Source organism: Pelobates fuscus, chromosome 11, assembly GCF_036172605.1.
Source record: "Pelobates fuscus isolate aPelFus1 chromosome 11, aPelFus1.pri, whole genome shotgun sequence".
Classification (NCBI taxonomy): Eukaryota; Metazoa; Chordata; class Amphibia; order Anura; family Pelobatidae; genus Pelobates; species Pelobates fuscus.
This window is the reverse complement of record NC_086327.1, coordinates 126,224,177-126,247,559: the sequence shown is the minus strand read 5'-3', so window position 1 is coordinate 126,247,559 and position 23,383 is coordinate 126,224,177. Positions and strand designations below refer to the sequence as shown.

The 23,383-nt window shown below is 40.5% G+C and overlaps 2 protein-coding genes across 2 annotated transcripts; one reads left to right on the top strand and one right to left on the bottom strand.

The window, feature by feature from the left end:
* Positions 1-6,546: 6,546 nt before the first annotated feature.
* On the bottom strand, positions 6,547-13,120 carry CFAP68 (cilia and flagella associated protein 68). Its single transcript, XM_063436030.1, has 4 exons — positions 13,059-13,120; positions 10,655-10,880; positions 9,035-9,104; positions 6,547-6,734 (listed from the first exon to the last, which is right to left on the bottom strand). Exons 2-4 carry the CDS (start codon positions 10,877-10,879, stop codon positions 6,604-6,606), a joined length of 426 nt encoding a protein of 141 aa, XP_063292100.1. The 5' UTR covers position 10,880; positions 13,059-13,120; the 3' UTR covers positions 6,547-6,603.
* A 512-nt stretch (positions 13,121-13,632) lies between these two features.
* Positions 13,633-23,327, top strand: FDXACB1 (ferredoxin-fold anticodon binding domain containing 1). The gene is made up of 6 exons (XM_063435636.1): positions 13,633-13,636; positions 14,266-14,451; positions 15,707-15,863; positions 18,838-19,041; positions 19,675-19,833; positions 20,782-23,327. The coding sequence occupies exons 1-6, from the start codon at positions 13,633-13,635 to the stop codon at positions 21,932-21,934; spliced, it is 1,863 nt and encodes a 620-aa protein (XP_063291706.1). The 3' UTR covers positions 21,935-23,327.
* The last annotated feature ends 56 nt before the right edge of the window (positions 23,328-23,383 follow it).

The following is a 23,383-nucleotide window of genomic DNA, read 5'->3' as shown; positions in this document are numbered from 1 at the left end:
TTGGCAGCAGAGAGAATAAAATCTGTAAGTACTCTGTTTCATAGTGAAACGATGTACAATCAGACTCCAGGCACCATGACCACTGTAAATCACTGAAGTGGTCATGGTGCTTCGAATAATCCTTTAAGACAGAACCTTCACTGTCTGTACAAAGTACTCAAAATACTGTTAGGAAGTTAATTCTGAAGCATTCAATGAACACCCTAACAATGTTTGTCTGATACCTACTATGTGGGTAAACCTACACGGAGAACTGGATCTGTCACAAGTGGGGCCATTAAATTGTATGATGGACTCACGCTTTATCTAACAATGCCTTTAAAAAACTTGATCTGTGCGGAGAGGTTGATAAATGGATACTCTTACAGTGTTATCCACTAAATCATTCATTATCAGGCATCCACTGGGAAATAGCTCAATTTAGGCCCAAAGAATATCTCCAAATCAGCTATATTTTTAGCTCAATTATTTTGGTATTATTTGTTTTAATTCCCTGAGCAGGGGTGGCCAAAAGGTATATCTCCAGATGTTGTAGAACTACAACACCCATGATGCTTTGCATGTCTTTAGAATGACAAAGCACCATGGAAGTTGTAGTTTTAAAACATTAGGGGGTCTACCTGTTGGGCAACCCTGCCCTAGAGAATCCCCACTTGACAAAGTTATTAATTCAACTGTAAAATGTGAGGGACTGAGCAGATAATAATTACAACATTTTAGGCAGAATTAGAATATTGTCCAACTAAATAAGTTTACTATTTTGCCTAAAATGTCCAATTTCCTTATCAATTCTCCACCATTCTTGGTTTAGGGTATATTCACTGAAATCAACGAATAGTGTGAATTAACCCCTTAAGGACCAAACTTCTGGAATAAAAGGGAATCATGACGTGTCAGACATGTCATGTGTCCTTAAGGGGTTAAATATCCGATTGCAAAATTCAGGCTAAATAGCTGTGACTATAGTGGAGTTGGAGAAATGTTATAAATGAGCTACTTTAACCCGAAATTTGCCAGAAATTCACTCTAATTCAGTGATTACTAAATAAATTCACCATTAGTGAATCAGCCTAATAGAACACAGCAGGAGGAATGTTCTCGTTACATGAGTTCCTTATGTTTAAATAATCAACATAGAACATCTGGAAAAATATTAAAATGTGTTTTTGAAATTTGGAACAAAATAGCAATGATTCCTCTGTTTTTTGTTTTTAGATTCAAATCTCAAAATGAATCCTAAAATGCATCTGTGTAGAAAAAATAAAATATTAAAAGGGACAATATAGGCACCCATACCACTTCATCTCATTGAAGTGGTCTGGGTGCAGTATTCCAGCTCCCTTAACCCTGCAATAGTAATTATTGCAGTTTTTAAGAAACTGCAATAATTACCTGCTAGGATTAACTCCACCACTAGTAGATGTCTACGCTACTAACTGACACTGGACATCCTGAAGCTATGCATGGGGATGTCCAGCGTCACCCTAGACCAGGGATAGGCAACCTTCGGCTCTCCAGATGTTGTGGACTACATCCCCCATAATGCTCTTACACACATAATGCTGGCAAAGCATCATGGGAGGTGTAGTCCAAAACATCTGCAGAGCCGAAGGTTGCCTATGCCTGCCCTAGACCCTGTAGGAAAGCATTGTATAACTGAGAAATCCTAATGTGAGTGCGGCCATTGCTGTGCATTTGAGTAAGGTCTCATGTCGGCGGTGGAGGAGTGAAGGCAGATACGAGGGACATCAGCGCTAGACCTAGGTAAGTGACAGAAGGGGCGTGAGGGAGGGGGATACAAGTTTGTTTTCCTGTCACTATAGTTTTCCTTTAATATTGAAAATATCTTCCTCTGTTTAATTAGCACATATTTGGCAAGCACAGGTAGATACATCCATGGCAGTAATCGCTAACGACAGATGGCTGTGGATTAGCTTTATCAAGGTTCGGTCAGGCTTCACAGCTGAATGGCTAAGCTTCATGGGAAATGTATTTTTCAAACATCAGCCAATATGAGGATAAGCCATTCCTGGCTATATATAGTTATATGTCACTAATTTATCATTGGTGCGTTTGTTAACCTTACTACTGTTAATAAAATAAATTCATGCATTAATTATACAAAACAAAATAAAATAACACGTCATTTCTAATATATATTTTTTGCTTAACCTGTATATCTAAATAGTTTTTTTGGGTGGCATTAATCTGTTAAATCTGAATTTACTGCTGAATTGTAACGCTGCATTTATGCAATCATATCATTTATCTTCAACAGTGAGAGGGTCTTTCTTGTATTTTCAATAAATAAATAGAAATTTTAAAAGATATGTCTTGTGATTATTTGTATGGTGGATATTACAGATTGAATTTGTTTAGTCTGAAAGGTGTCAGCTAAATTATCGTCTCATTTGAAGTCATGAGAATTTCAGACTGGCTCAGCGTGCATGCTTTTTTTTTGGCTAATAGTGAATTTAACAGGTTCTGGATGAGTTGAACCAAGTTTAACTACATAGTTCAAATTTGGTGCTTAGTGAAAAAATGCTTAATTGAGCAGTTTTGGTGCATAGATTATGCCCTCACAGTCTCACTGCTCAATTCTCTGCCATTTAGAAGTTACATCACTTAGTTTATGCTGCCCTAGTCACACCTCCTTGCATGTTACTTGCACATCCTTCCTAAACACTTCCTGTAAATAGTCATCTAATGTTTACACTTCTAGTAATGCACAGTCTGTTTAATTTAGAATTTCTTATCTCCTATTCGGTTACTAGCCTGCTAGACTTTGCAGGAGTATCCTGTGTGTAATTCAAATTCAAACTCTTCAATCACTTGGTCTCTGTGACTCTGTCCTCTCGTGGTTTTCCTCTTATCTCTCCCAACGCTCATTCAGTGTCTCTTTTTCTAATTATACCTCCTCACCGCGTCCTGTCTCGGTTGGAGTCCCCCAAGGCTCTGTCCTTGGTCTCCTTCTATTTTCTCTTTATACTGCCTCTCTTGGCAAACGTATTATCTCTTTTGTATTCCACTACCACCTGTACGCTGATGACACCCAGTTATATCTCTCCTCCCCGGACCTCTCCCCTGCCGTCCTGCAACGTGTCACTGCTTGCCTTTCTTCCATCTCTGACTGGATGTCCTCCCGCTTTCTGAAACTCAATCTCTCTAAAACTGAACTCCTTGTCTTTCCTCCTCCTAATACTGATCCTCCTCTTTTGCTCTCCCTTCAAGTTTGTGGTACCCACATCAGTCCATCCTTGCAAGCGCGCTGTCTTGGCGTCATACCTGACTCTGGTCTCACCTTTGAGCCTCACATCCAGCATGTTGCCAAATCCTGTAGATTCCATCTTAAAAACATAGCCCGCATCCGCCCCTTTCTTGCACCAGATACTACCAAGGAGCTTGTCCATGCTCTAGTAATTTCCCGCGTGGATTATTGTAACCCTCTCCTGATTGGTCTTCCCAAAAGCCGTACTGCACCCCTACAGTCCGTAATGAACGCTGCTGCTAGACTGATTTTCCTCTCTAGTCGTTTCTCTCACACCTCACCCCTCTGCCAGTCCTTACATTGGCTTCCTGTATGCTATAGGAGTAAATTCAAGGTACTAACTCACACCTATAAAGCACTGAACAACTCTAGCCCCTCTTATATCTCCTCACAGATCCATAGGTATGTCCCTTCTCGGTCTCTCCGCTCTGCCCGTGACCACCTCCTGTCCGTTGTCCACACTCGTACGGCCAACTCGCGCTTGCAGGACTTCTCGCGGGCGGCTTCCTTCCTATGGAATAGCCTGTCTACTGCCATCAGACTCTCCCCTAGTCTTGCATCTTTTAAGAAGTGCCTTAAATCCCATCTCTTTAGGAAAGCTTATGGCCCCCAAGACTAACCTCTACCTCACATACCTGTCTCTTGCCCTCTCCTAAAGGGCAGCCCACCTTATTTGACTGCAAATTCCTGTCCTAATGTGTTTTACACCCCACCTCCTATAGAATGTAAGCTCGATTGAGCAGGGTCCTCTTCAACCTATTGTTCCCGTAAGTTTATTTGCAATTGTTCTATTTATAGTTAAATCCCCTCTCATAATATTGTAAAGCGCTACGGAATCTGTTGGCGCTATATAAAAGGCAATAATAATAATAATAATAATAATAATTTAAAGAGCAGGACATAAAAACTTTTAAACAAGTTAAAGCGACACTATAGTCACCCAGACCACTTCAGCAAAATTAAGTGGTCTGGGTGCCAGGTCCCTCAGGTTTTAACCCTTCACATGTACACATAAGAGTTTCAGAGAAACTGCTATGTTTACATTTGGGGTTAATCCAGCCTCTAGTGGCTGTCTCCTGGACAGCCACTAGAGACGCATTTGCGACGGTGGAGGTGAATTTCGCCTCCATCACGCAGAGCGTCCATAGGAAAGCATTGAGAAAATGCGTGCGCATTCGGCTCCAGTGACGTTGGATGGGGGAGCTGACGTCGGACGGGGAGGAGAGGTCACCAGCGTCGAGGGAGCCCGGCGCTGGATTAAGGTAAGTGGCTGAAGGGGTTTTAACCCCTTCAGCGCCACGGGAGGGGGACCCTGCGGGTGGGGGCATCCTCAGGGCACTATAGTGTCAGGAAAACCGCTTTGTTTTCCCGACACTATAGTGATCCTTTAACATGTGCTTGAAAATCAAACTTTTTTTTCATGCTGGCTGTGTCAGTCACAGTCAGGGGAGGTGTGGTTAGGGCTGCATAAACAGAAATAAAATAATTTAACTCCTAAATGGTAGAGAATTCTGTAAACTTCAGAGGTATGATCTATACACCAAACTGCTCATGTGATGGTTTTCTCTCCTCTACATTTTATGATTCACTATCTAATTTGGTATGGTATATACAGTATATATATATATATATATATATACACACACACACTGATTATCAATTTGTATTTCTATGTGGGATATTTTAAAAAGTGAAGATTTCGATAGAAATTGGTGGTTTTATAAATAAACCTTGTTTCATCCCTGGCTGTCAATCAGACAACCAGTCCTGTTACTTCCTGGTTTGGTTAGCTCAGTGGAGCTAAACTCAGGAGGCAGCAATTACCCAGAGCACCTGCCTTCCAAAGACTTCTCATTGAGCTGCATTGAGAAGTCTGTAATTGGACAGCCACAGAAAGTCTGGGCTGGGGAGGTCTTGCAAAGAAATCAGCCTAAAGAACAGAAGCTTTTCCAAACTATTTTTCGATAAACCCCCAATGTAAAATGCATAATTAGATGCATACATTTTGTCATAGGAGGTATATCTAGTATATAGTGAGATCATTGTTTTAATTTGTGGAATGTCCCTTTAAAGGACCACTCTAGGCACCCAGACCACTTCAGCTTAATGAAGTGGTCTGGGTGCCAGGTCCAGCTAGGGTTAACTAATTGTTTTATAAACATAGCAGTTTCAGAGAAACTGCTATGTTTATCAATTAGTTAAGCCTTCCCCCTAATCCTCTAGTGGCTGTCTCACTGACAGCCGCTAGAGGCGCTTGCGTGATTCTCACTGTGAAAATCACAGTGAGAGCACGCAAGCGTCCATAGGAAAGCATTATGAATGCTTTCCTATGTGACCGGCTGAATGCGCGCGCAGCTCTTGCCGCGCGTGCGCATTCAGCCGACGGGGAGGATCGGAGGCGGATCGGAGGAGGAGAGCTCCCCGCCCAGCGCTGGAAAAAAGTAAGTTTAACCCCTTTTACCCTTTCCAGAGCCGGGCGGGAGGGGGTCCCTGAGGGTGGGGGCACCCTCAGGGCACTCTAGTGCCAGGAAAACGAGTATGCTTTCCTGGCACTAGAGTGGTCCTTTAACCCCTTAAGGACACATGACATGTGTGACATGTCATGATTCCCTTTTATTCCAAAAGTTTGGTCCTTAAGAGGTTAATTGTTCTTTTTATCGTTGTCAGGATATTCATTCATTCATTCATTCATTATTATTATTGCCATTTATATAGCGCCAACAGATTCCGTAGCGCTTTACATTATTATAAGAGGGGGGAATTTAACTATAAATAGGACAATTACAAAAACTTACAGGGACGATAGGTTGAAGAGGGCCCTGCTCAAACGAGCTTACATTGAATAGGATGGCATAGGCTTCTCTCCTACTCATCTCTCCCACAAAATGAAGAACTAAGTTAAGTCTGGACGATGTTTAGAGCTTGGCTTCAGCTGGTATCGGCTTGACCAGTCTGACCATGCAAACTAATAATTCTAAAAGAGAACTCCAATCTTAGCACAGCAAATAAATATTGACAGTTAAAATAAATGACATTCTAATGAAATCATACAAGACCATACAGCAATTGTGTTTATTACATTTTAGAATATATATGTTTATTACATTTTAAGATACATATTACTCATTATTAAGTGTGTTTGCAGACTCTTTCCTTTGCTGCAACAGAAGACTGTAACACTGAAGAATCCTATTTAGGACACTTTCGTTACCTCTATCACAAGAAGGTAGTCCAAGTATAAATCCTTAGAAGAAAGAAAAAGACAAAGAAGTTCCTCGTGACGTAAGTAAAATTCTCTTTAATTTTATATTATGCAAACAAGACCATCTTCTTGCTTAATGCATTGTGGGTAGTGGGGTAGCACCTCGAAAGTCAATCATGTAGCAGGTCGTGATAAGATTTTTGCCTTGTGTTGAGTCCAGTTCTGGCTGATGTCCTGGGAATATGTGAGGTTCTTTTTTGAATACTGCAAAGGGAAAACAATATATGAATGATAACCCAGTAGATGTGACACGGCATATAAATAAATAAATAAATAAATGTGTATGTCAAGGTTGGGAAGGCTTAACCTTCCCCGTATATAAATAAACCAATGTATATCCTCTCTGTCATTGAGACAGTGTATGATTTGTAGTAGGCATGGTATAATTGTTCTTAAACTATGTATGTGACATTACTGAGCGCCTGATAGTTTGTAGGAATGGCATTTAAAAAATATTGAGTTAATGTCCCATTGCTTGAAAGCATTTAGTGTAAGAATATTGAATATGCACTCTGTTGTGGAAGAAAATAAACAAAAACTATAATAATGTAATAATTACTGAAATTAAGAACGTATTCGGCACGTCATGTAAACAATTTAAAAACGTGAAAAGTCATACACGTGAGCTACTATGTAGGGACATACGAAGTCTTCAACAATATACCCAGAACAAGACTGTGTGTTTTATATCAATTATATTAAAGCAAATAGGAGAGCACTCTAAGTATACAGTATGTATAAGATTTAACGTTTTTAGTCTATTGCATTAACGTTAACGTGTAACAAATGAAACTGGAGTTTTTTTCTGTGACGGTTACAGTTAAGGGAATAAACTAGAATATTTGAATCTTCTACAAGTCCAGTGAATGCTTCATTATATGTTCTAATATCATGGCCGGTGATCTGCTTCGGAAGGTTTGGCAAACAATGGACTGAGCCACGCTGACAATGCAGAATCGACATGTCTACATTGTTACGTGAGATTCATCCCAACATAAAACGGCAATGGCAGGCCAGAATTAGTCACATGACTAACTGATCATATTCGTTTAGCCCATTCTGAAGAAGCCACTTATGGTGAAACACGTTTATGGTTATTAATTCTGTATTTTATTGTGTATTTTAGATCAATAAAAGTTTTTTGGCTACTTTATTGTACCAATCCTCTTTTTATTGCACTCTCTATGCACTTTAAACAATTTTTACCTATTCCTGGCATTTTAACCTTTCCTGGTTAATTTTACTTCCACTGGCAATTTTGAAGTTCCAGTACTCCAAGAAATCCCAGGTGGGGATCATACCACCAGCGCCTATCCATAGAGCAGTACCTCTGTTCTATCTTTGTGAGTATTATTTTATTTCCTCTACTACTCTCTTAACCTATCACAATTGAGAGCACTATTGCTGCTTTTTATTCTTCTATATTGGAGCCTTGGATCACCAGACGGTGCTGACGGACGTATCGCCGCTACAAATCCTATAAGCGGGGATTATACCGCTGTACGCTATCCACACCAGAGCTGGCCATAGCTCCCTCAAATGTGAGTTTTTTACCTCTTCTTATCTGCACACTGAACCACATCAAAATTGAGAGCACTATTGTCGCTTTCTGTCTTTCTTTTCCGCGTTCTGGACTACCAGACGGTGTTGACGGAGACCCCCTCCCTACATATCCCATAAGCGGGGATTATACCGCTGTACGCAATCCACACCAGAGCTGGCCATAGCTCTCTTGAATGTGAGTTCTCTACATTTTGTTACCTATCACACCCTGAACTTTCATACTATACCATTAGTCGCCTCTACCTCTCTTGTATTTACATATACGGAACGGTCTACACTAGACGCATCCACAGAGGAACTCTATCAAGTATCCTAGACCATCTATTGGCACCCAAGCAATACTTTACTGGACTATCTACCCTTATTTTTGATCATATACTACCTGCTTGCCACCTTGTACTTCATACACAAGTGACTAAACAAATGCTGTATTTTAGCCTCTTACTCCAGCAATAAACACGTTACTTCACCAGCTCCAGCTACCTTGTTATATACTTCTCGGTTTCTGGCTTAGGTCCTCATCTATCTATTGTTCCTGAATAATTTTGTAATTGTCTCATTGTGTTTAAATTTCTCTCTTTCATAATATTGTAAAGCACTGCAGAATACATTGGCTCTATATAAATACCAATAATAATAATAACAATAATAATAATAATAATAGGGGACTTGGGGTTCCCCTTTAGCGGAGTAATAGAAGTACCTAAGGGGCTCAGATTGATACCACAGACAGGGGTTAGCCCCAAGAGGTTTAGTAAACAGATGTCAAACTATGTGAAAGATAGCAGGATGGCTGAAATAGTAATAATTAAACTATAAGAAAGGACCAGTAATGGTACACTGGACAAGAAATGCCAGGTTTTGAGGTGGGACCTTCAGTAAGAGCATAGAAGAAGCTGAAGAACTGAGTGACTTACATTTCTGTAGAGGTTTTCACTTACCTTGCCTGTTGATAGAGGTATCTTTCTTGGGGTACTCAACAGAGTGGGAGGTTTGATAATAATGGGCAAACTGAAACAGAAGACGTAGGAGGGTTATTAGTAACTAGAAATATGTTCTTAAAAATTATGTTAAATAAATGATAGCAGAACCTGAATTTATTACATGTGAAAATATACATATTTCCCAGGAAACACCAATAGGTGGCGTCAGCGAGTTAAAGCGGACGGATGTGACATGTCTGCATAGGTTGATCCCTTCTCGGATTCCATAGGTTTCTTGTTTGTAACCACTCCTGAGTTCAATACGGTAACACCAGTTTCTATTCAGTGTAATTAGACATCTATACACTAAGTGGGTAAAGACTCTCCCATGTGAGAGCCGAACCACAATCTTGGGCACAAGGAAGCTTCTCTGCTCTCCTTTCGAGGTGCCATAATGAATTGCAGATTTCCTCTTAAACCCCTGCACTACCAAGCACTTTATGATTTAAAAAATATTAGCATAACATTTATTTGTAGCAAGAAATGCGCAGCTAGCATAAACATATCATTAAATATAGCAATTTTGTGTATGGATTGCTTTGCAGACTAGCTTAAAATTTTAAATTAACACCCTTTTTATTTTTCACTTATTTGATTAACCTATATAAGAATATTTGAGAAATGTAGAGCCGTAAACCGTATACAGTGTCCTTTATGTTTCAACATTTCGCATAGGGTCTGAAATGTTAGTATAAAAGCAAATATGCAAAATGGCAACACAATGTAAAAATATCTGCATCTCTAATGCCCAAATACAGTATTTACAGTTATTCATATATTTCTAAAATAAAGGTATTTCAAACTGCTATAGCAATCCTTATCAGTCTCTGGAATGTCAATGTAATGCTGGCAGTGAAAGGACAGATCCTCCTTCATGTCTGTAAGAATAACATGATCCAGTGAAACTTCCTGTACTGTTTGAAAGTAGGGTATGAGCTTACATGTTCAGCAAATTTATAGGCATTTTATTAGTGACCAGTAGCTTCTGGCAAAGAAATGTGTTCCTCTACAAGCTGGTCATCATAAAAAAAATATAAATAAGGGTAAATGATTTGTTATGGACTAGATTGCATACTGCAAACTATTTGAAAATAAAGGGGTTTATAATTGATTTGGGTATTCAAGGGAATAAATTGTGTGCCCTTGTTGACTTATATATTGAAAGCTGTAACACGTGTAACAAATACATAGTACTAGATTTTTATGTTTCATTTATTGTACACAAAAAGGTAATCACAAGACAACAGTTTATGTAGTGTTTAGGATGCACAACACCTGTAGTTTTTGTCAAACCATATTCTAGCACAGGTGTTTACAATCTTTTTTTGGGGGGGTCAATACACTCTTCCATAAGAGAAATAAGAGAAAAAAAATATATATAACAATTGAAAAAAAACATACGATATGATTTGAGTAGAAGCCTCAGCCAATCAGATAACAGGCGTTTTTTAATTATTATTATTATTATTATTATTATTATAAAGAATACATGTATATTTGGTTTGGCAAATGGATCTTCTAGTTTCTGCTATTAAAATACCTCTGTTGAAACCACACATCAGTATTTGTGCCACGTACCTGGGAGGGCATGGGTTTCCTTTCCTTTAATTTACAGAGATCATACCGATCCTGGTTCCAGTTGCCCAGGAGGGTTTTGTTGGAGTAAGAATCCTCATTAGTGGTGCATCTCCAGCCGTACTGCTTGAACTTAGAGCTAGGGTCAATATCCATCCACACCTCCCCATGTCCATCGGAGTTTATGAGAGACCCGTACCCAGGTCTGTAAAACAAGCGCTCAGACATTCTGTTAAAGCAGAGACAGACATAAAAAAATTAAGCTGAATATTAAGCTAATGAGTCATACTAGGTTTTGGGAAAAAGTATGGGGTTAGTCAAAGAAGTGAGAATTCAAGGTGAATTCAAAGTGAATTCCAAAATACGTTCTCTAGGTCAGTTCAGCTACTTTAGTCTTATTTGAAATTTACTTTGAACTCACCGTGAATAGTAAATACCCAAATAAACTTTATTATAGGAGCATACATAAAGTGCTCTGAATAAAGATTGTGTTTATGTAACAGACTATGGCACTGATTTAACATTTTTGGATAAGGTTTTTCAAATTATTTAATTTTTTTTTTTTAGACAATCTTTTAAAATGAATTTTTTATCAACATATTAATATATAAAAAAAAATATATCAATATATTTAAAAAAAAACACCACACAATATTTACATGTTTTTCAAAATATTAAATCATTTTAAAAGTTTACCCAAAAATATTAAATAATTTGAATATATCAATAAGAACTGTCACACAATTAAGTCATGAATAACCTTTAAAGCAGGGGTAGGCACCCTTCACCACTCCAGATGTTGTGGGCTGCATCTCCATGATGGTTTGCCAGTATCATGGCTCTAAGAGCATTAGGTGAGATGTAGTCTACGACATCTGGAGTGCCTACCCCTGCTTTAAAGTGACCCTATCAGTAGATCTGTACCACTTTCTTATTAAGACTCCTCTCAAGGTTAAAGGCCTGTTGATAATAACCTTCGATAAAAGAAAGTAAGGATTAGATGTATTGGCATGCCAATAGTGGCAGCAAATGTGAGTCCAAAACACAGGTGCAATTTATTCATAGGCATCTAGTGCTCATAGTGCAAAACGATGCTGTGCGGGACTGCCTAAACTGTGAATTGCCTTGTTTTATATGTGTGGATGTGCCCTCCTAGAATGTGTGTTTCCCCTTTTTTATATTCCTCTTTCTGTAATTTTTACCATAAAATCCTGCAATATACCGTTTGACCGCGCAGGGCGCTCCGGCGCACGGCACTCACCTTAGAACGTTTACTTAGAATGTTCACACATCGCTAGCGAGGTGTGAAAACCGCAGACCGCAAGGGAACGGTTAGCGTGTGCTTACCCTGGGTGGCCGCCGGTTCGTATCACCGAACGCCCACCACGGGGAGCATTCGTCTCCCAAACTGGCCTGCGTACACTGTCTTCGATCCCGGTGTCAGGGACTATCCTACCTGCTCCTCAACGAAGCTATAATCACTCATCCCTTCTTTCCTTATCCTACCTACTCCCCAAGGAAGCTATAATCCCTCATCCCTTACCTGGGCGCTATGATAGAATATAGACTTAGGATTGTGCCGGAGGTAGCCTTATTACATTTGAGATGGCCTAAATTAAAAAAGCTGGAAAGAAATTTCATTATACATTGTTTTGTAGCTTTTAAAATTCTAATAGTCGGAATTAGGAAAACTAAAAATGTTCAAACATGGAAAAATATAATAAATCAATTATTATTTCAATAATGAATGGAGCTGGCAATTAATGAACATTAAAATATTAATGAACAAGACAATGTAGAGATGAAAGATCTGATTAAGAAATTAATATCACTGGACTCCCATGTACAAGAAATGTGAGATACGCTCAATGCGATATATGTTGTTTGATAAATGTTTGTACTTATATGCCTGATATATGTTTTAAGTATAGACATAATTAAATTCAACTGAATTGAATTGTATGTTATTTGTACATGTCAAATAAAGAAAACAATTTCATAAAAAGAATTAAAAAAAAAAACTACTGACTTTTATATCCATTTTTATTTTAATTAAAATGCACCCCTAAATTTTGTTAAGGAAAATAATCTGGTTTCCCTGTCATTAGAAGCAGATTTGGGATGTAACAAATTCAGCCCACTTTCAGCCCTCGAGCCCTTTCTTTATAAGAAGAAATAAACCAGAAATATACATTGCTCTGGCGAGCAGACATGTGAAAATCTAGAGGTTTATTCACTAAACATTGCAATTTCTATTTCCAAACCCAAAAGCTACTTTGGCATAAATTTATCAATTTAAAGTTTAGTGAATGCATCTCTTTTTGATAAAAAAAAAAAAACATAACAAAAAAATAACAAACACAAACACACCAAAAACAAAAACAAAAACAAACAATAAAAAGCTCACCTATTAGCCTTATATAGTCTCTAGGATAGGGCTTTAAATGTGGTCACCAGGTTGCCTGGCAACCATGACATCATCAGGATGCGCATTCTGCGACAACCCACGTGTAAGGAACAGGAGGCATGGTTTGATTAAATCCCCCCAGCGACCCGATGCTGCATGCTTTCTGTTAATAATAATAATGTTTGCTTCACTGATCGCTTATAAAAGTCTCTTAAAGTGACGGTGGGTTGTTACAGTTTTACATAAAAGCAATCTTGGAGCATTATGTTAATCAGGCTCTCATATTATATGGTATAATGTAAATATATTTTATATATTATTCACAGCAGACACTGACTATAATTCAGATTATTTATTTGCTTATAAGACTTTGAAAATTATACCAGGGCTTGCCGACAAAAAAAAACTAAACGTGTTGTAGAATAGACCCCATTTAAATATTCTGAAATTCTCTTTTTTACAATTCTATCCTGTGTAAATATGACTCGTATATTATAACATTACAGTGACACAGAGGGGATATGAACGGAAGAGACTTAAAACGAACTTCCTGGGTTGGATCTGACGTATGAAAATGGGTGAGTTAAAATCGCGTTGGATGTGATAACATCTACCTCTGTTACAGCCTAATTTGGGGGTGTGACCTGTTGTCAGAGCTGATAGTGTACTCTTCTACCAGGTGGTAGATTTGTGGGTTTTACTCAGACTGATTGTATTTATTATTGGGTTATAGTACAGGCAGAGTCCAGTTGTAGATCAGCATGAATGTGTTTACATTGCATGTTTTAGCAGGCTAGATCTGATGTGATGTTTACCTTTCTCCTGTCTGTATAAAATCATGTCTTGTGTGTCTGCTTTGTAAAGTTTCAATGATTTGTGAGAGCTTTTCCATAGATTCTGATGAATCTCACCCACTCTGACCCATGGGCGTTTTGCAGCAAATAAATGAATGACCCATTTAAAGGGAATTATTCACTAAACACATATTTCAATTAATAAAAAAATTGAGTTGCAAAATGTAAAACTCTCCAATTCATCTTAGTTACAGCTGGGCAGTTGTAGCCTAAATCTTAAGATTTTTTTTTTTAGCATACCCCACAGTTTTGCATTTTTATTTTTTTGCATGTTTTTCTTCATAACTAAGAGATTATCTTCAGCTTGGTCCGCTTTTCTGTATTTATCAACTGCATTTTTTTTTAAATTTCAGATGAGGAAACGATAGTGACACCACTTAATGTCTTGCTGGTGGGTGAAGGAAACTTTTCTTTCTCTGTTTCCCTTTGTGATGCCAGTCACGGCAAATATCACATTACTGCCACGTGCTATGATAATGAAGAGAACATAACGAGGCAGCCCTTTACTTTGAGCAATGTGCAGCATCTTAGAGACAAAGGTAAAATGTGTTTGGTTTCATTTATTGGTATTCTTACTTAAAGCTGACTTTTTTTATTTTTTTTATTTTAAGTTAAGTATTTTAAAATTCCCTCTGCATTGTGTTGGCAAACACATAGAGACTAGAAAGTATGTTTAAAAAAAAAATAAAAATTGGTCCATCCAAACCTGTCAATACAATTTTATCTATATATGTGTTGGCCAAAGTAAACATGTAATGTTTTAAATTATCTTTGGATGAGCAAGCTATTGGAGGATGCAGTTTGCTTTATTTGAGGGTAAAATGGCTTCTTGTGGTAGGCGCTCTGTCTAGTTCAGGACACCATGTTGTGTTTTAGAGAAATATGCAGGAAGCCGTCTTTAACCCCTTAAGGACCAAACTTCTGGAATAAAAGGGAATCATGACGTGTCACACACGTCATGTGTCCTTAAGGGGTTAATTAAAAGACCACTCCAAACACCATTAGCACAACAGCACTCTGTGGCAGTTATAGCTCCAGGGGTGCCCCCACCTCCTCCCAATGTAAGTACACAAACTGTTTGGTAATTGTTTGATTTGTTATCTGGGGTCTGTCGGGCGCTCTCTGATTGCTCTCAGCCACGTGCTAAAGCAGGGATAGGTAACCTTCATAACGCCAGATGTTGTGGACTACATCTCCCATAATGCTTTGCCAGCATTATGGCTGTAAGACTATTATTGGCGATGTTTTCCATAACATCTGGAGTGCCGAAGTATACCTACCCCAGTGCTAAGTCCTGCACCTCTGGACTTAGCTCAGAGCTGAGAGCTTCCATGCTGTATTGGTTATGGTGCTTGGAGTGTCCCTTTCGGTATATCTTTTAAATGAGACACTTGTTGGTGTTTTTTTTCCAGCATAGTGCAGAGAATATACCTTTACATACATAAATTTCTCTTCCATGCGATTTATGAATGACATATTCACTGGTTAATAGCAGATTGGTTTGATCCTCTGCAGTTTATTTATTAAAAATAAGTAAATGCTTGGACATAGGCAGACATTCGGGACTTAGAAAAAATATGGCCAGTCATCATGGGAGCTGTAATTTTTTATCTTAGCTACTTTTTATCCATGCTGTAAGTATACCATGACTCTCTCGCACCCTATTTCCACATCTATATTGCTCTCTCATGCGTATATCTGCTTTCTTCTGTTATAAGAATCCATGTATAAAACTAGGCTCTCTAGCAGAGGAAACCTATCTACAAATGACTTATTGTGCCTTTTATATCACAGGAGCGGTCGTCCACTTTGGAGTAGATGCTACCAGGCTGAAAGATTACGAGTGGTCATCTCATGCTCCTTATGATAGAGTTATATTCAACTTCCCGCATTGTGGAAGGAAGGCTGGTGTGAAGAAGAACAGGGAACTGCTGGCAAGATTCTTTCACAGGTTCGTAAATGCACACATTAGAACTGAACAGGGGTGTGCACACATTAGAACTGAACAGGGGTGTGCACACATTAGAACTGAACAGGGGTGTGCACACATTAGAACTGAACAGGGGTGTGCACACATTAGAACTGAACAGGGGTGTGCACACATTAGAACTGAACAGGGGTGTGCACACATTAGAACTGACCAGGGGTGTGCACACATTAGAACTGACCAGGGGTGTGCACACATTAGAACTGACCAGGGGTGTGCACACATTAGAACTGACCAGGGGTGTGCACACATTAGAACTGACCAGGGGTGTGCACACATTAGAACTGACCAGGGGTGTGCACACATTAGAACTGACCAGGGGTGTGCACACATTAGAACTGACCAGGGGTGTGCACACATTAGAACTGACCAGGGGTGTGCACACATTAGAACTGACCAGGGGTGTGCACACATTAGAACTGACCAGGGGTGTGCACACATTAGAACTGACCAGGGGTGTGCACACATTAGAACTGACCAGGGGTGTGCACACATTAGAACTGACCAGGGGTGTGCACACATTAGAACTGACCAGGGGTGTGCACACATTAGAACTGACCAGGGGTGTGCACACATTAGAACTGACCAGGGGTGTGCACACATTTAGAACTGACCAGGGGTGTGCACACATTTAGAACTGACCAGGGGTGTGCACACATTTAGAACTGACCAGGGGTGTGCACACATTTAGAACTGACCAGGGGTGTGCACACATTTAGAACTGACCAGGGGTGTGCACACATTTAGAACTGACCAGGGGTGTGCACACATTTAGAACTGACCAGGGGTGTGCACACATTTAGAACTGACCAGGGGTGTGCACACATTTAGAACTGACCAGGGGTGTGCACACATTTAGAACTGACCAGGGGTGTGCACACATTTAGAACTGACCAGGGGTGTGCACACATTTAGAACTGACCAGGGGTGTGCACACATTTAGAACTGACCAGGGGTGTGCACACATTTAGAACTGACCAGGGGTGTGCACACATTTAGAACTGACCAGGGGTGTGCACACATTTAGAACTGACCAGGGGTGTGCACACATTTAGAACTGACCAGGGGTGTGCACACATTTAGAACTGACCAGGGGTGTGCACACATTTAGAACTGACCAGGGGTGTGCACACATTTAGAACTGACCAGGGGTGTGCACACATTTAGAACTGACCAGGGGTGTGCACACATTTAGAACTGACCAGGGGTGTGCACACATTTAGAACTGACCAGGGGTGTGCACACATTTAGAACTGACCAGGGGTGTGCACACATTTAGAACTGACCAGGGGTGTGCACACATTTAGAACTGACCAGGGGTGTGCACACATTTAGAACTGACCAGGGGTGTGCACACATTTAGAACTGACCAGGGGTGTGCACACATTTAGAACTGACCAGGGGTGTGCACACATTTAGAACTGACCAGGGGTGTGCACACATTTAGAACTGACCAGGGGTGTGCACACATTTAGAACTGACCAGGGGTGTGCACACATTTAGAACTGACCAGGGGTGTGCACACATTTAGAACTGACCAGGGGTGTGCACACATTTAGAACTGACCAGGGGTGTGCACACATTTAGAACTGACCAGGGGTGTGCACACATTTAGAACTGACCAGGGGTGTGCACACATTTAGAACTGACCAGGGGTGTGCACACATTTAGAACTGACCAGGGGTGTGCACACATTTAGAACTGACCAGGGGTGTGCACACATTTAGAACTGACCAGGGGTGTGCACACATTTAGAACTGACCAGGGGTGTGCACACATTTAGAACTGACCAGGGGTGTGCACACATTTAGAACTGACCAGGGGTGTGCACACATTTAGAACTGACCAGGGGTGTGCACACATTTAGAACTGACCAGGGGTGTGCACACATTTAGAACTGACCAGGGGTGTGCACACATTTAGAACTGACCAGGGGTGTGCACACATTTAGAACTGACCAGGGGTGTGCACACATTTAGAACTGACCAGGGGTGTGCACACATTTAGAACTGACCAGGGGTGTGCACACATTTAGAACTGACCAGGGGTGTGCACACATTTAGAACTGACCAGGGGTGTGCACACATTTAGAACTGGCCAGGGGTGTGCACACATTTAGAACTGGCCAGGGGTGTGCACACATTTAGAACTGGCCAGGGGTGTGCACACATTTAGAACTGGCCAGGGGTGTGCACACATTTAGAACTGGCCAGGGGTGTGCACACATTTAGAACTGGCCAGGGGTGTGCACACATTTAGAACTGGCCAGGGGTGTGCACACATTTAGAACTGGCCAGGGGTGTGCACACATTTAGAACTGGCCAGGGGTGTGCACACATTTAGAACTGGCCAGGGGTGTGCACACATTTAGAACTGGCCAGGGGTGTGCACACATTTAGAACTGACCAGGGGTGTGCACACATTTAGAACTGGCCAGGGGTGTGCACACATTTAGAACTGGCCAGGGGTGTGCACACATTTAGAACTGGCCAGGGGTGTGCACACATTTAGAACTGGCCAGGGGTGTGCACACATTTAGAACTGGCCAGGGGTGTGCACACATTTAGAACTGGCCAGGGGTGTGCACACATTTAGAACTGGCCAGGGGTGTGCACACATTTAGAACTGGCCAGGGGTGTGCACACATTTAGAACTGGCCAGGGGTGTGCACACATTAGAACTGGCCAGGGGTGTGCACACATTAGAACTGGCCAGGGGTGTGCACACATTAGAACTGGCCAGGGGTGTGCACACATTAGAACTGGCCAGGGGTGTGCACACATTAGAACTGGCCAGGGGTGTGCACACATTAGAACTGACTTTGCATATTTTAAGCCTAAAAGAGCAAAGCTAAAAACTGCCAAATTGTAGAAAGGTTTTTGAAAGTTTGGCTTTGGCTTGTGTGTTGAAATATTTAAAGATCTGCATTGCTCTCTAGTTGCACAGATGTCCTCAGCCAGAATGGAGATATCCATGTGGCCTTGTGCCAAGGGCAGGGGGGCACGCTGGCTGATCAACCAATGAGAGAGTGGCATAACAGCTGGCAAGTGACAGCCATGGCAGCAAAAGCAGGATTCATCTTGACCTCCGTGGTTCCTTTTGGGTGCGATGAACACAATGGATACCAGTGCACAGGATACAGGTACAGTGGAACTTTAATAGACTTATCTGCAACTAAATATATCTCGAGTGTCCTATATTTAAATGAGAATCAACACATTTTGTCAATCAGTAGCTTCACATTCTTTTTTGGGGGGAGCTACTTATTGCCTTTGCATTTCAGCTGACTGCTCTAACCAAATCAGCGGTGCTCCTGTCTGATGCTGCCCAAGCATTCCGTTATCTAGGATTTCATAAAGTAGAAGGACAGGAGAGCAGTGCAATCCGGCACTGGAGCACAGGATTTGGGGTTTAACGTCTAAAGATAAGACAGAACCTGGGGCCTCCTGGCACCACAACTCCTTCATCTAACTGAAGATGTTATTGTGCCCAACTGGTTCTTAAAAATAAGTAAATATAAATGTCCTTTGCTCTTATATATACATCAAAAGAACATTTGATTATAACTTTGTACTGTTAATTATTGTGTATGAACTTGTATGTCTTAAAAAACTTCTAATTTCCTTTTATTTTTAAATTTTTATTATTTTAATTCCTTAATGACGGGTTAGGCATATCATGACATAGACTGTGTGCTATTGGTCAGTAAGAGGTTAAGCGGTTTGACTATTAATAGTGTTTTCATGAATGGTTTATGTTTTATTATTTTAAACAGAAGCCAAGAGAAATCATTCCATGTAACTGGCTCATTGAATCACATCTTCACTAGGAGTTTGCCTTTAGAGAACATGATTCCATTGGATATAATCAACAAGTTAACAAAAACACCACCTTCAGCTGTGATCACAGAGGACTATGACAGTACTATAGAAAGGTAATGAGGCATTTCTACCAGAACACCTAAATACTGGGTACAACAGCCATTTGTGAACGGGAGTTTCCCTGAAAAAAGTCTCAGATTAGGACTGAAATGTTAAAATTCGCTCGGAACTGTCATTGATGTAAAGGAAGGTAGAGTTGAGGGATTATGAGTGAAGACGTCAAGCGCGTGAATTCATTAGTTGTGTTTGCGTACTATATACATACACACACACACGCATGTTGTTTTATTTTATCACTGTGGTGTATTTATTGTTCGTAATTTCAGCAGTAATACTCCACAATGAACAGGGAACAATGGACGGTTTGCCAGTATTTATGCATATCTCTTGAACTGCGAACTTTAAAGGGACAACTCATTGAAGTGGTCTGGGTGCAATGTCCCATGTCCCTTAACCATACTGAGAAATTGCAATAATTACCTCTGAGGGTTAACTCCTCCTCTAGTGGCTGTCTGGTAGACTTACGGAATCGAAACGGACCTTTGGTCCATTATCTGAAGCTGGAGGTCCTCATGCTATGCGTGAAGACTTCCAGTGTCAGATTTTCCTCATAGGAAAGTATTGAATAATGCTTTCCTATAGGGAAATCCTAATATGAGCGCATGCGCATTAGGTCTACCCTGCCGGCTGACATTGCTGGGGTAAGAGCATGGGCGGAGCCTGACCCAGCGCTGAGGGATATCGGCGCTGGATACAGGTAAGTGACTGATGGGGTTTTAACCCCTTCAGCACCGCGGGAGGGGGGGCGCGAGGGAGGGGGGCACTCCAGGAGCCTATAGTGCCAGGAAAACTGGTTTGTTTTCCTGGCACTATAGTATCCCTTTAAATCTGGACTGTAATGTATGACCCTCTGTTTAACTTTAGTAGCTCTTTAAGTAAGATTCCCCAAATTGCTCTCTCAATGTTTTTTTTTGTTTTTTTCTTTCTATATGTATATTTAGATGCAGATGTTTATTGAACAGAGATCGGTGTCATCCCACCAGCATGGTTAATGAGGAACTTATAGCCTTCTTTGGAAGAAGTATGAGCGTTAAATGCTTGGAAGACACACAACCGCTTGTATGCAATTTTGACAGAACTCCAGCTTTTTCCGTGACTCGGCACGATCTGTATTACATTGAGGAAGAGATGTCAGAAAGTTCTTGCCAGTGCTCTTGTGACCTCCAGAAGATCTGCTCTCAAAATCAAGACACTATGACAGAGAATCCTACAGCTCCAAGTAAACACTTATATTATATGAGACCATCACTGACCCACTGTATTTCCAATATAATTAAGGAAACAGATTTTGCTTCTGATTCTTTGTACGTTCTCAGTGGACCTGTTTTTAAGAAGTGCTTGATATCACAGTGGACCATGCCAACTTACCTGGAGACCCTCCTAGTGTTGGGTTCTCTGAATGGCAGTGTTACAGCTGACCTTCAAGTGCTGATGGATACAGTTGAGAAATTTATAGAATCCCAACGAACATTTATCACCAATGACACACAGTGTTCTGTTAATGAAGAAATGGAAAAACGTGACAGCCACATAATTTTAAGTTTCTGCAAGAACGTTGTAAATGGAGAATGTAACTCAATTAAAATGTCATCGACTCTTTGTGATGATGATCAAGTTATCGGACAAATAATGACTGCAGCACCAGGCCAGCTAGTCAAGGACGTTGGTGTGTTACTTGTGACATTCAACATGAACCTACTGACCATGTGTCTTTTAGATATCCCTGACTGGCGAATGCTGTGGACGGCAGATGACCGATTTATGCAGCAGTACAGAAAACATGAACTGAAAACCTTTCAGTGTTTCTCGTTACATCCCCCATCTTACACCCATGATGTCAGTTTCTGGGTAGAAGATGCTTCGGCATTTGACGACTTAGAGTTTCACACTATAGCCCGGAGAGTCACCAAGGGAACCATTACCAAAATTCATCTGCAAGATCAGTTTGACAATATAACAACTGGAAAGACCAGTCTGTGTTACAGGATTACCTATCAGTCTTGTGATCGGGCACTGAGCTATGATGAAGCATCAGCAATGCAACTGCTATTACGGGAAGAGTTGCAAAGATGTTTAAATGTCACTCTTCGATGATCTTCGATGCCAGCATTTCAATGGATGCATTGTAGTGACTTCCTCTCACAAGCGCTGCACTAATGGTATCAGTGTTGCCATGGTAACGCGCGTCAACGCTCTGAATGTCAAAATCGCAAGAGAACTGCTTGGTATCGGCACCCGGTGAGAGTGCAGAACAGAAGCACTCGGAGCCTCCTCCTCTACATCAGGTAGACAGCGGGCCAGTGAGAGAGGTTCCTCAAGGGCCAATAAAGATGTAGGGCAGGGTGCACGCCCTGGTTGTGGTCAGCTGTGTCCACCGCGTGGCGCCCTTCGTTCCATGGTGCCCTCACACAACCCTTAGGCCTGCCCTTCCCATATGCATTATGTGCCCTAGCAGTGCCTGGTCTTAACTGCATTGTGGTGTCACTTGCCAAATCTTTAATATACATTTTATTTAAAACCGAGCCCATAAAGTAAGCAAGCCATTACTGAATGAGAAACCTGCGTCTAACTTCATCTTGGTCCTCAGCACCAGAAGTGTCACAATATGTCCACTTAGTAAAATTATTTAATTTCTATAGTTTTGCTAGGTATTTGTCTACCACCAAACATCGGAGAAATTAGCAGCAATAAAACAAGACCATTACATCATATATTTGCTGAGTGAAGCAATTCAGCTTTTATTCAAAATCTTTTATTTCTTTAAATTGTTTGACTTTCGTATTTGCTTTTATCCCTCTTTCTTTTCCTATTGAGTTCTCTTTCATAGAGAACTTGTCAGCATGCGCACTCTGGTAATTTGTTCCGGTGTTTTTTTATTCAAACCGCAATGGTACAATGTTTAACCTAAAGTAACTACTTCTAGAGAAGCCGCTAATTGATCTAAAGGCCCTTTAATCTAGAACTTGGATTCTTTTGAATATCTTGCTTCCTTATTTTATCCTGCTGCTTCAGATAAAGGCAATTGTCCTGCAACTTATGGATAAGTACAAAGTCTCTGCTAATGGCCAGTGATCATTACCTGTTTTAAAAACGTCTATCTTTATCTTCTTAATTCGATCAGAATAAGAATAATGCAGGGTAATAAATCAAATATGGAGCAGACGGCTATTCTACATTTTATGCTCAAATGAACGTTGTCACAGACCACATTGTTTGATAAAAATCTTTTTGTTTCTTATTTTATTTAATTTTTATTCTTAGAATTCTAATGAAGAACCAGACAAACTTTGAGAGGTTTGGATGTGATGGTGAAGGAGATAGGACAGTATACTCAATAAGCCATTAGATAACTAACTGAATGAGAAATGGCGTATGACTTCATCTTGGTCCTCAGCACTAGAAGTGTCCCAATATGTCCACTTAGCAAAATGATTGAATTTCTATAGTTTTGCTAGCTATTTGCCCACCACCATATATTGGAAAAATTAACAGGAATAAAACAAGACCATTTCATCATATATCCGCAGAGTCCATCAAATCTAA